Source organism: Hemiscyllium ocellatum (genome assembly GCF_020745735.1).
Source record: "Hemiscyllium ocellatum isolate sHemOce1 chromosome X unlocalized genomic scaffold, sHemOce1.pat.X.cur. SUPER_X_unloc_1, whole genome shotgun sequence".
NCBI classification, from domain to species: Eukaryota; Metazoa; Chordata; class Chondrichthyes; order Orectolobiformes; family Hemiscylliidae; genus Hemiscyllium; species Hemiscyllium ocellatum.
Window position 1 is genome coordinate 41,780 of NW_026867588.1, and position 12,502 is coordinate 54,281.

Sequence of the window (12,502 nt, forward strand, 5' to 3'; positions counted from 1 at the left end):
ACTCACACTCACCTGGTCTAAAACACACTCACCTGGTCTATACTCACACTCACCCGGTCTAAACACACACTCACCTGGACTCAACTCACACTTACCCGGTCTAAACTCACTCTCACTTGGTCTAAATTCACTCACACCTGGTCTAAACTCACTCTTACGTGGTCTAAGCACACACTCACCTGGGACACCCGCACCAATCAACCACACCGCCCCGTGGCCCAACATTTCAACTCCCCCTCCCACTCTGTCGAGGACATGGAGGTCCTGGGCCTCCTTCACCGCCGCTCCCTCACCACCCGACGCCTGGAGGAAGAACGCCTCATCTTCCGCCTTGGAACACTTCAACCCCAGGGCATCAATGTGGACTTCAACAGTTTCCTCATTTCCCCTTCCCCCACCTCACCCGAGCTCCAAACCTCCAGCTCAGCACTGTCCCCATGACTTGTCCGGACTTGTCCTACCTGCCTAGCTCCTTTCCCACCTATCCACTCCACCCTTTCCTCCCTGACCTATCACATTCATCCCCCCCCCCACTTACCTATTGTACTCTATGTTACTTTCTCCCCACCCCCACCCTCCTCTCGCTTATCGCTCCACCCTTCAGGCTCACTGCCTTTATTCCTGATGAAGGGCTTTTGCCCGAAACGTCGATTTTGCTGCTCCTTGGATGCTGCCTGAAATGCTGTGCTCTTCCAGCACCACATTTTCAGCTAAACTCACTCTCCCCTGGTCTAAACTCACTCTCCCCTGGTCTAAATTCACTCTCACCTGGACTAAACTCACTCACACCTGGTCTAAACTCACTCACACCTGGACTGAATTCTCTCACACCTGGACTAAACTCACTCTCACCAGGACTAAACTCTCACTCTCACCTGGACTAAAGTTACTCTCACCTGGTTTAAACTCACTCTCACCTGGACTAAACTCACACTCACCTGGTCTAAACTCACACTCACCTGGACTAAAGTTACTGTCACCTGGACTAAACTCACTCTCACCTGGACTCAACTCACTCTCCCCTGGTCTAAACTCACTCTCCCCTGGACTAAACTCACTCTCACCTGGTCTAAACTCACTCTCACCTGGTCTAAGCTCACTCACACCTGGTCTAAACTCACTCTCACCTGGACTAAACTCACTCTCACCGGGTCTAAACTCACACTCACCTGGACTCAACTCACTCTCACCTGGACTCAACTCACTCTCACCTGGACTCAACTCACTCTCCCCTGGTCTAAACTCACCCTCACCTGGTCTAAACTCACTCACACCGGGTCTAAATTCTCTCACCTGGTCTAAACTCACCCTCACCTGGACTAAACTCTCACTCACATGGTCTAAACTCACTCACACTTGGACTAAACTCACTCACACATGGTCTAAACTCATTCACACCTGGACTAAACTCACACTCACCTGTTCTAACCTCACTCACACTTGGACTAAACTCACTCACACATGGTCTAAACTCGCACTCACCTGGACTAAACTCTCACTCATCTGGACTAAACACTATCTCACCTGGTCTAAATTCACTCTCACCTGGACTAAACTCACCCTCACCTGGTCTAAACTCTCACTCACCTGGACTAAACTCACTCTCACCTGGACTAAACTCACTCTCACCTGGACTAAACTCTCACTCACCTGGATTTCCCATCCCAGCCTGCCCCTTCCCCTCCCCGCCGCCGGCGGCGCTGCTGTTGCAAAGAGTGTGTGGCAACGCGCCTGCGCCGCCGCTCGGCCCGCCGGGAGTTGTAGTCCGCGCCGCCAGCCGACACGGCGCATGTCCCGGCTGCTCCTGCTTTTGAGGGACGGTGAGAGAGAGAAAAAAAACCACCCCGGGGCTCTGCGCCTGCGCAGACGGCCCGCCCTTTCACGGCGAAGACTACAACTCCCGGCGGCCCCGGGACTACAACTCCCGGCGGGCACTGCGCGAGGCAGGCTTCGCGGTGCGAGCTAGGCCCGGGTGGTGTTTGCTGAGGTTTCCTCGGGTTGGAAGCGCGCTCTGGGGATTTTGGGTCGTTATTTGCAACGTGTTAAGGTGCTTACCGTCCGCCTGGGGTGGCTGGGTGTGTACTGGGTGCTTTTAATGACAATTGGGGTCTCTGGCTGGATATTGGGGTCTCCTGCTGGATATTGGGGTCCCTGGCTGGTTATTGGGGTCTCCTGCTGGATATTGGGGTTTCTGGCTGGATATTGGGGTCCCTGGTTGGATATTGGGGTCCCTAGCTGGTTATTGGGGTCCCTGGCTGGATATTGGGGTCTCCTGCTGGATATTGGGGTCCCCTGCTGGATATTGGGGTCCCCTGCTGGATATTGGGGTCCCTGGCTGGATATTGGGGTCTCCTGCTGGATATTGGGGTTTCTTGCTGGTTATTGGGGTCCCCTGCTGGATATTGGGGTCCCTTGCTGGATATTGGGGTCTCCTGCTGGATATTGGGGTCCCTGGCTGGTTATTGGGGTCTTCTGCTGGATATTGGGGTCTCCTGCTGGATATTGGGGTTTCTTGCTGGTTATTGGGGTCTCCTGCTGGATATTGGGGTCCCCTGCTGGATATTGGGGTCCCTGGCTGGTTATTGGGGTCTCCTGCTGGATATTGGGGTCCCTTGCTGGATATTGGGGTCCCTTGCTGGATATTGGGGTCTCCTGCTGGATATTGGGGTCCCTGGCTGGATATTGGGGTTTCTTGCTGGTTATTGGGGTCCCTGGCTGGATATTGGGGTCCCTTGCTGGATATTGGGGTCCCTTGCTGGATATTGGGGTTTCTTGCTGGTTATTGGGGTCCCTGGCTGGATATTGGGGTCTCCTGCTGGATATTGGGGTCTCTTGCTGGATATTGGGGTCTCTTGCTGGATATTTAGGTCCCTGGCTGGATATTGGGGTCCCTAGCTGGTTATTGGGGTCTCTGGCTGGATAGTGGGGTCACTGGCTGGATGTTGGGGTCCCTGGCTGGATATTGGGGTCTCCTGCTGGGTATTGGGGTCCCTGGCTGGATATTGGGGTCCCTGGCTGGATATTGGGGTCTCCTGCTGGTTATTGGGGTCCCTGGCTGGATATTGGGGTCTCTTGTTGGTTATTGGGGTTTCCTGCTGGTTATTGGGGTCTCTGGCTGGATATTGGGGTCCCTGGCTGGATATTGGGGTCTTCTGCTGGTTATTGGGGTCTCCTGCTGGTTATTGGGGTCTCCTGCTGGATATTGGGGTCCCTGGTTGGATATTGGGGTCCCTAGCTGGTTATTGGGGTCTCTGGCTGGATATTGGGGTTTCTTGCTGGTTATTGGGGTCCCTAGCTGGATATTGGGGTCCCCTGCTGGATATTGGGGTTCTTGCTGGATATTGGGGTCTCTTGCTGGTTATTGGGGTCTCTTGCTGGTTATTGGGGTCTCTGGCTGGTTATTGGGGTCCCCTGCTGGTTATTGGGGTCCCTGGCTGGTTATTGGGGTCCCTGGCTGGTTATTGGGGTCCCTTGCTGGATATTGGGGTCTCTTGCTGGTTATTAGGGTCTCTTGCTGGATATTGGGGTCTTCTGTTGGTTATTGGGGTCTCTGGCTGGATATTGGGGTCCCCTGCTGGATATTGGGGTCTCGTGCTGGATATTGGGGTCCTTGGCAGGTTAATGGGGTCTCGGGCTGGATATTGGGGTCTCTGGCTGGATATTGGGGTCTCTGGCTGGATATTGGGGTCCCTGGCTGGATATTGGGGTCTCTTGCTGGATATTGGGGTTTCTTGCTGGTTATTGGGGTCTCTTGCTGGTTATTGGGGGCTCCGGTTTGTTATTGGGGTCTCTGGCTGGATAGTGGGGTCTCTGGCTGGATATTGGGGTCTCTGGCTGGATATTGGGGTCTTCTGTTGGTTATTGGGGTCCCTGGCTGGATATTGGGGTCTCCTGTTGGTTATTGGGGTCCCTGGCTGGATATTGGGGTCTCCTGCTGGTTATTGGGGTCCCTGGCTGGATATTGGGGTCTCCTGCTGGTTATTGGGGTCCCTGGCTGGATATTGGGGTCTCTTGTTGGTTATTGGGGTCTCTTGCTGGATATTGGGGTCTCTTGCTGGATATTGGGGTCCCTGGCTGGATATTGGGGTCCCCTGCTGGATATTGGGGTCCCCTGCTGGATATTGGGGTCTCTTGCTGGATATTGGGGTCCCTAGCTGGATATTGGGGTCCCCTGCTGGATATTGGGGTCCCCTGCTGGATATTGGGGTCCCCTGCTGGTTATTGGGGTCCCTGGCTGGTTATTGGGGTCCCTTGCTGGATATTGGGGTCCCTGGCTGGTTATTGGGGTCCCTGGCTGGTTATTGGGGTCCCTGGCTGGATATTGGGGTCTCCTGCTGGATATTGTGGTCTCCTGCTGGATATTGGGGTCTCTTGCTGGATATTGGGGTCTCTTGCTGGTTATTAGGGTCTCCTGCTGGATATTGGGGTCCCCAGCTGGATATTGGGGTCTCGTGCTGGATATTGGGGTCCTTGGCAGGTTAATGGGGTCTCGGGCTGGATATTGGAGTCTCGGGCTGGATATTGGAGTCTCGGGCTGGATATTGGAGTCTCGGGTTGGATATTGGGGTCTCTTGCTGGTTATTGGGGTCTCTTGCTGGATATTGGGGTCTTGTGCTGGAAATTGGGGTCTCTGGCTGGTTATTGGGGTCTCGTGCTGGTTATTGGGGTCTCGTGCTGGAAATTGGGGTCTCTGGCTGGTTATTGGGGTCTCGTGCTGGTTATTTGGGTCCCTGGCTGGTTATTGGGGTCTCGTGCTGGATATTGGGGTCTCGTGCTGGTTATTGGGGTCCCCGGCTGGTTATTGGGGTCTCTTGCTGGATATTGGGGTCTCGTGCTGGATATTGGAGTCTCGTGCTCGATAATGGGGTCTCGGGCTGGAATATTGGGGTCTCGGGCTGGATATTGGGGTCTCATGCTGGATATTGGGGTCTCTGGCTGGTTATTGGGGTCTCTGGCTGGTTATTGGGGTCTCTGGCTGGATATTGGGGTCTCGTGCTGGATATTGGGGTCTCGTGCTGGATATTGGGGTCTCGTGCTGGTTATTGGGGTCCCCGGCTGGTTATTGGGGTCTCTTGCTGGATATTGGGGTCTCGTGCTCGATATTGGGGTCTCGTGCTCGATATTGGGGTCTCGTGCTCGATATTGGGGTCTCGGGCTGGATATTGGGGTCCCTGGCTGGTTATTGGGGTCCCTGGCTGGATATTGGGGTTTCGTGCTGGATATTGGGGTCTCGTGCTGGTTATTGGGGTCCCCGGCTGGTTATTGGGGTCTCTTGCTGGATATTGGGGTCTCGTGCTCGATATTGGGGTCTCGGGCTGGATATTGGGGTCTCATGCTGGATATTGGGGTCTCGTGCTGGATATTGGGGTCTCGTGCTGGATATTGGGGTCTCGTGCTGGATATTGGGGTCTCTGGCTGGTTATTGGGGTCTCGTGCTGGTTAGTGGGCGGGAGTGTGTATTTTAGGAAGGGGGTGGGGGTGTGTGTCTCTCTCTCTTGGCCTCCCCCCCCCATCTCTCTCCCCCGCCCATCTTTCTCTCTCTCTCCCTCCCCCCCCGTGTCTCTCTCTCTCTCTTTTTTACCCCCCCCGTCTCTCTCTCTCTCTCTCTTCCCCCCCTCCTCTCTCTCTCTCTCTTCCCCCTCCCTGTCTCTCTCTCTCTCTCTCTCTCTCTTCCCCCTCCCTGTCTCTCTCTCTCTCTCTCTTCCCCCTCCCTGTCTCTCTCTCTTCCCCCTCTCTGTCTCTCTCTCTCTCTCTTCCCCCTCCCTGTCTCTCTCTCTCTCTCTTCCCCCTCCCTCCCTGTCTCTCTCTCTTCCCCCTCCCTGTCTCTCTCTCTCTCTCTTCCCCCTCCCTGTCTCTCTCGCTCTCTTCCCCCTCCCTGTCTCTCTCTCTTCCTGCTCCCTGTCTCTCTCTCTCTCTCTCTCTCTGTCCCCCCTCCCCCATCTCTCTCTCCCCCGTGTCGCCCTCTCCCTGCCTCTGTGTGTCCCTGTTATCTCAGTCTCTCTCTCTCTCTCTTCCCCCACCTCCAGCATGTGACCTCGGGGTGACAGTTCCCGAAGTTTTCGTTGGATGGAGTCCCTGGTGGAACCTGATCCGTTCGGCGGGGATGGATTGCCGGAGGGTCTGGCCGGGAGATTCCTGCAGGAGGAGCTGGATCTGAACGCCAGGCTGAAGGGGATAGAATTCCCGGCTCCCGTCAGCTACATCTACAATCCCCTGGAGTACGCCTGGGAACCGCACCGCGCCTACGTGGAGCGTTACTGCTGCTCCCCCAAGGAGGTGCTGATCCTGGGAATGAATCCCGGACCCTTCGGCATGGTGCAGACCGGGGTGAGTCGTGGTTCCCGCGCGCTCTCCCGTCCGACACACACACACACCGTCACCCGCTCGCTCGCACATTCTCCCCTCCTCGCTGTCTGTCCCCCACCCTCCTCCCCCCTCTCGCTGTCTCTCCCACCCCCTCTCGCCGTCTCGTCTCCTTCCCCCCTCTCGCCGTCTCGTCTTGTCTCCCTTCCCCCCTCTCGCCTCCTTCCCCCCCGTCGCCTCCTTCCCCCCCTCTCGCCCCCTCGCCTCCTTCCCCCCCTCACCCTCTCGCCTCCTTCCCCCCCTCTCGCCTCCTTCCCCCCCCCTCGCCTCCTTCCCCCCCCTCGCCTCCTTCCCCCCCCTCGCCTCCTTCCCCCCCTCTCGCCTCCTTCCCCCCCTCTCGCCCCCTCGCCTCCTTCCCCCCCCCTCGCCTCCTTCCCCCCCTCACCCTCTCGCCTCCTTCCCCCCTCTCGTCTCCTTCCCCCCTCTCGCCGTCTCGTCTTGTCTCCCTTTCCCCCTCACTGTCTCCTTCCCCCCCTCACTGTCTCCTTCCCCCCCTCACTGTCTCCTTCCCCCCCTCACTGTCTCCTTCCCCCCCTCACTGTCTCCTTCCCCCCCTCACTGTCTCCTTCCCCCCCTCACTGTCTCCTTCCCCCCGCTCGCCGTCTCGTCTCCCTTCCCCCTCTGGCCGTCTCGTCTCATCTCGTCTCCCTCCCCCCTCTCGCCTCCTTCCCCCCTCTCGCCGTCCTGTCTCCTTCCCCCCCCCCCCACCTCTCTCTGTCCCGTCACACCCTGACTGCTCACTCGCCTTCTCTGTTTTCCCCCACCCCCCCTACCCCCTCCCCTGCAGGTTCCGTTCGGGGAGCTGGAGAGCGTCCGGGACTGGCTGGGCCTGGGTCCTGAGCTGGCTTCCGTCTCGCGCCCCCCTCGGGAGCACCCCCGGCGGCCGGTGCTGGGTCTGGGCTGCGCCCGCTCGGAGGTGAGCGGCGCCCGCTTCTGGGGCCTGTTCCGGTCGCTGTGCGGGCCCCCGGGACCCGCCTCGCTCTTCCGCCACTGCTTCGTCCACAACCTCTGCCCGCTGGCCTTCCTGGGCCCCTCCGGGCGCAACCTGACCCCGGCCGAGCTGCCGGCGGGGCCCCGGGAGGAGCTGCTGGAGTGCTGCGGTGACTCCCTGGCCAGGGCGGCCCAGCTGCTGGGGGTCAGCACCGTGCTCGCCGTCGGCCGGCTGGCCGAGCAGAGGGCCCGGCGGGCGCTGGCCGGGTCTGGGGCCCCCATCCGGGTGGCGGTCCTCCCCCACCCCTCGCCCCGCAACGCCAGAGCCAACCGGGGATGGCAGGAAGTGGCCACCACCGTGCTGCGGGAGCTGGGGATCGCCCAGCTGCTGGAGAGCCCTGCCGACCCCTGACCTCCTGCTGACCCCTGACCCCCGGTGACCCCTGCCCCCTCCCACAGCCCGGTGCCCTGCTGACCCCTGACCCCCCCGGCGACCCCTGCCCCCACCCACAGTCCGGTGCCCTGCTGACCCCTGACCCCCCCGGCGACCCCTGCGCCTACCCGCAGCCCGGTGTCCTGCTGACCCCTGACCCAGCGGCGACCCCTGCCCCCACCCGCAGTCCTGCTGACCCCTCCGGCGACCCCTGACCCCTCCCACAGCCCGGTACCCTGCTGACCCCTGACCCCCCCGCGACCCCTGCCCCCACCCACAGCCCGATGCCCTGCTGACCCTCAGCCTGGTGTCGTGCTGACCCCTGACCCCACCTGACCCCTGCTGAATCCCCCCCCAAACCCCTGGCTGGATCCTGTTCTCCTCCTGACCTTTGACCTCATCCCCAAACTGAAACCTGTCCTCCTGCCGACCTCCGACCCCATGCCCAAACTGAACCCTGTTCTCCTCCTGACCCCGCTGGCCTTTGACCCCAGCCCCCACTGACCATCGACCGTGACCCCCGGCTGAACCCTGACCACCCTCTGTCTTCCTCCTCCCCGCCCGACAACCTCTGCCCCCCCCCCACAGAGCCCCTTGAGACCTCCTGACCCCCGTTGACCTGTGACCCCTGCCCCAGTCGCTGTCGACCTTTAACCCCAGTCCTCCCTCTGACCCTGACCCACTGACTGCCCACCACTTCCCCCCAAAAAAACACTGATCCAAAACTGCCCCACTCTGCAACTCCCACCCCCACCTCCACTCCCCTTCCCCTGCTTCCCACCTCCCCCACCCCCCCCCCTCCACCCCCTCCCACTCTCGGGCAGCGGGTCCCAGGATCGCAATAACTCCCACCACCGCCCCGTCGTCGAAACTAATTCTCCTCCTCACCTCACCCCCTCCCCACCAGCAACCCCCCGCGAACCTCAGGTTCTTTACCTGATTCCCATTTATCAGTGACCACACCGCTCCTCCCCTCCCCCCCCCCCCACCCCCCGCCCATGTTCTCTGTGGTGACCAACACTCGCTTGGAAATAGTTTCTCACCTCCCGGGTGCTCAATGAAAGGTCCTTGTGACTGACACTAAACTAAATAACAATGCAGAAAGGCAGGTGTGTGTGTGTGTGTGTTTGTGTGTCTCTGTATCCACGTGTATAGTATCTGTGTGTGTGCGCATGTGTATCCGCGTGTATTGTATCTGTGTGTGTGCGCGCTTGTGTATCCGCGTGTATTGTATCTGTGTGTGTGTGCGTCTGTATCCGCGTGTATTGTGTGTGTGTGTGTGTGCGCGCGCATGTGTATCCGCGTGTATTGTATCTGTGTGTGTGTGTGCGCGCATGTGTATCCGCGTGTATTGTATCTGTGTGTGTGTGCGCGCATGTGTATCCGCGTGTATTGTATCTGTGTGTGTGCGCGCTTGTGTATCCGCGTGTATTGTATCTGTGTGTGTGTGCGCGCTTGTGTATCCGCGTGTATTGTATCTGTGTGTGTGCGCGCTTGTGTATCCGCGTGTATTGTATCTGTGTGTGTGTGCGCGTGTGTATCCGCGTGTATTGTATCTATCTGTGTGCGTGTCTGTATCTGCGTGTATTGTATGTGTGTGTGTGCGTCTGTATCCGCGTGTATTGTGTGTGTGTGCGCGCGTGTGTATCCGCGTGTATTGTATCTGTGTGTGTGTGTGCGCGTGTGTATCCGCGTGTATTGTATCTGTGTGTGTGTGCGCGTGTGTATCCGCGTGTATTGTATCTATCTGTGTGCGTGTCTGTATCTGCGTGTATTGTATGTGTGTGTGTGCGTCTGTATCCGCGTGTATTGTGTGTGTGTGCGCGCGTGTGTATCCGCGTGTATTGTATCTGTGTGTGTGTATGCGCGTGTGTATCCGCGTGTATTGTATATGTGCGTGTGTGCGCGTGTGTATCCGCGTGTATTGTATCTGTGTGTGCGCGCGTGTGTATCCGCGTGTATTGTATCTATCTGTGTGCGCGTGTGTATCCGCGTGTATTGTATCTGTGTGTGCGCGCGTGTGTATCCGCGTGTATTGTATCTATCTGTGTGCGCGTCTGTATCTGCGTGTATTGTATCTGTGTGTGTGTGCGTCTGTATCCGCGTGTAGTGTGTGTGTGCGCGTGTGTATCCGCGTGTATTGTGTGTGTGTGCGCGCGTGTGTATCCGCGTGTATTGTGTGTGTGCGCGTGTGTATCCACGTGTATTGTGTGTGTGTGTGTGTGTGTGTGTGTGTGTGCGCGCGTGTGTATCCGCGTGTATTGTGTGTGTGTGCGCGCGTGTGTATCCGCGTGTATTGTGTGTGTGTGTGCGCGTGTGTATCCGCGTGTATTGTATCTGTGTGTGTGCGCGTGTGTATCCACGTGTATTGTATCTATCTGTGTGCGCGTCTGTATCTATGTGTGTGTGCGTGTGTATCTGTGTGCGTCTCTGTGCCTGCCTGTGTGCCCATGTCTCCGTCTGTGCATATCTCTCCCCTGTATGTGTGTATCTCTGTATTTGTGTGTGTGTGCGCGCGCACGTGTGTGTACATGTGCGTGTCTCAGTCTCTGTGCACATCTCTCTCCCTGTGTGTGAAAGCACGTGTGTGAGCACGTGTCTGTGTGTGCATATCTCTCTTTCCATGTGTGTGTGTGTCTGTGTGTGTATGTATGCGCACATCTGTGTGTCAGTCTCTGTGCATATCTCTCTCCCTGTGTGTGTGTGTGCGTGCGTGTGTGTGTGTGTGTGTGCTCGCGCACGCGTGTCTCTGTGTCTGTGTGCATCCTGCCCGTCGATAAGCTATCCTCCTGATATTAAGCTGAGGGGATCTGGGAGCAAGGGCAGTCCATTCTGCCCATCGAGCTCGCTGTACTTACCTTCCCCAATCCCTACAACCCCTCGATCCTTTGCTGATTGTAAAAACTTTGTCCTTCATCTTCCACTCAGCCTCTGGTGTCGGGGGAGGGACTGGATTCAGCTGATTCACTGTATTGATAGCCTCCCCTCAGGAAGAGCTCATACCCCCCTCATCTCCAAGTTTTATATAAACTCTGCCACGCCACCCCCCCATTTCTGACCTCTCTCAGATGGGAGGGAGTTGAGAGAGAGAGAGAAAGAATACAATATCGATGCTCCTGCAAGAGGGTGAGGGAACAGATGTTGCTCTGAAGTAGGTCTCACTACAAGCATGTCAGATTTCAACGTATGTCCAATTACTTTTCAGCCTTAGAAATTTCACCTGGATAAGCTTATTCCTTCCGAAACACTTTACTCTGCCTCTCCCTCTCCCTGCAGTGTTTGATGGGACGATGGAGAGGGAGCTTTACTCTGTATCTAACCCCGTGCTGTCCCTTTCCTGGCAGTGTTTGATGGGGGTGACAGTGTAGAGTGAGCTTTACTCAATATCTAACCCCGTGCTGCCCCTGTCTCTGGGATGGGGGGGGGACAGTGTAGAGGGAGCTTTACTGTGTATCTAACCCCGTGCTGTCCCTTTCCTGGCAGTGTTTGATGGGGGGGACAGTGTAGAGTGAGCTTTACCCTGGATCTAACCCCGTGCTGCCCCTGTCCCTGGGATAGGGGTGACAGTGTAGAGTGAGCTTTACCCTGTATCTAACCCCGTGCTGTCCCTGTCCCTGGGAGTGTTTGATGGGGGGACAGTGTAGAGGGAGCTTTACTCAATATCTAACCCCGTGCTGCCCCTGTCCCTGGGATGGGGGTAACAGTGTAGAGTGAGCTTTACCCTATATCTAACCCCATGCTGCCCCTGTCTCTGGGATGGGGGGGACAGTGTAGAGGGAGCTTTACCCTGTATCTAACCCCGTGCTGTCCCTGTCCCTGGGAGTGTTTGATGGGGGACAGTGTAGAGGGAGCTTTACTCTGTATCTAACCCCGTGCTGCCCCTGTCTCTGGGATGGGGGTAACAGTGTAGAGTGAGCTTTACCCTATATCTAACCCCATGCTGCCCCTGTCCCTGGGAGTGTTTGATGGGGACAGTGTAGAGTGAGCTTTACCCTGTATCTAACCCCATGCTGCCCCTGTCCCTGGGAGTTTTTGATGGGGACAGTGTAGAGTGAGCTGTACCATGTATCTAACCCCATGCTGCCCCTGTCCCTGGGAGTGTTTGATGGGGGACAGTGTAGAGGGAGCTTTACCCTGTATCTAACCCCGTGCTGTCCCTGTCCTGGGAGTTTTTGATGGGGACAGTGTAGAGTGAGCTTTACCCTGTATCTAACCCCGTGCTGCCCCTGTCCCTGGGAGTGTGAGATGGGGGACAGTGTAGAGTGAGCTTTACCCTGTATCTAACCCTGTGCTGCCCCTGTCCCTGGGAGTGTTTGACAGGGACAGCCATGGGAACCCTACTTGGGGGAGAAATGATCAGACTAACGTCCGCGTACTCCATGTCTGTGAGAACCTCTCTGTTAGATCCAACTGCCTGGCTCTGTTTTCTTACCTTCTGGGAGAGAGGGAGAGGGAGTGTGTACCCCCCCCCCCCCCAGAATACAATCATGTACAGATTTTTAAAAAAATAATAAACGCACAGTCTTGCCTGAAAATTGACACGTCTGCCAAATTAACGGCTGCACACTTGGTGCCTTATTTTCCCCGTGATGGGAGGCTGGTTAACCAGTAGGGCCGCGGGTTTTGTCTGGGTTTGTAATGGCGAGTTAGGCAGGGAGGGGTGAGTGAGAGGGGAGGGGGAAGGGAGGAGCAAGAGGCTGATAGAGGAGACGGGCTGAATGGCCTCTTACTGTTCCCGTGCAACAGCCCGTAAAGTCTCTGTCTCTCTGTCCGTCT

At 57.3% G+C, this 12,502-nt stretch overlaps 1 protein-coding gene across 1 annotated transcript; it reads left to right on the forward strand.

Moving 5' to 3' along the window:
- The first annotated feature begins 1,938 nt into the window (after positions 1-1,938).
- LOC132808919 (single-strand selective monofunctional uracil DNA glycosylase-like) lies at positions 1,939-12,261 on the forward strand. The gene is made up of 3 exons (XM_060822337.1): positions 1,939-2,047; positions 6,027-6,327; positions 7,151-12,261. Exons 2-3 carry the CDS (start codon positions 6,067-6,069, stop codon positions 7,703-7,705), a joined length of 816 nt encoding a protein of 271 aa, XP_060678320.1. The 5' UTR covers positions 1,939-2,047; positions 6,027-6,066; the 3' UTR covers positions 7,706-12,261.
- Positions 12,262-12,502: the final 241 nt, after the last annotated feature.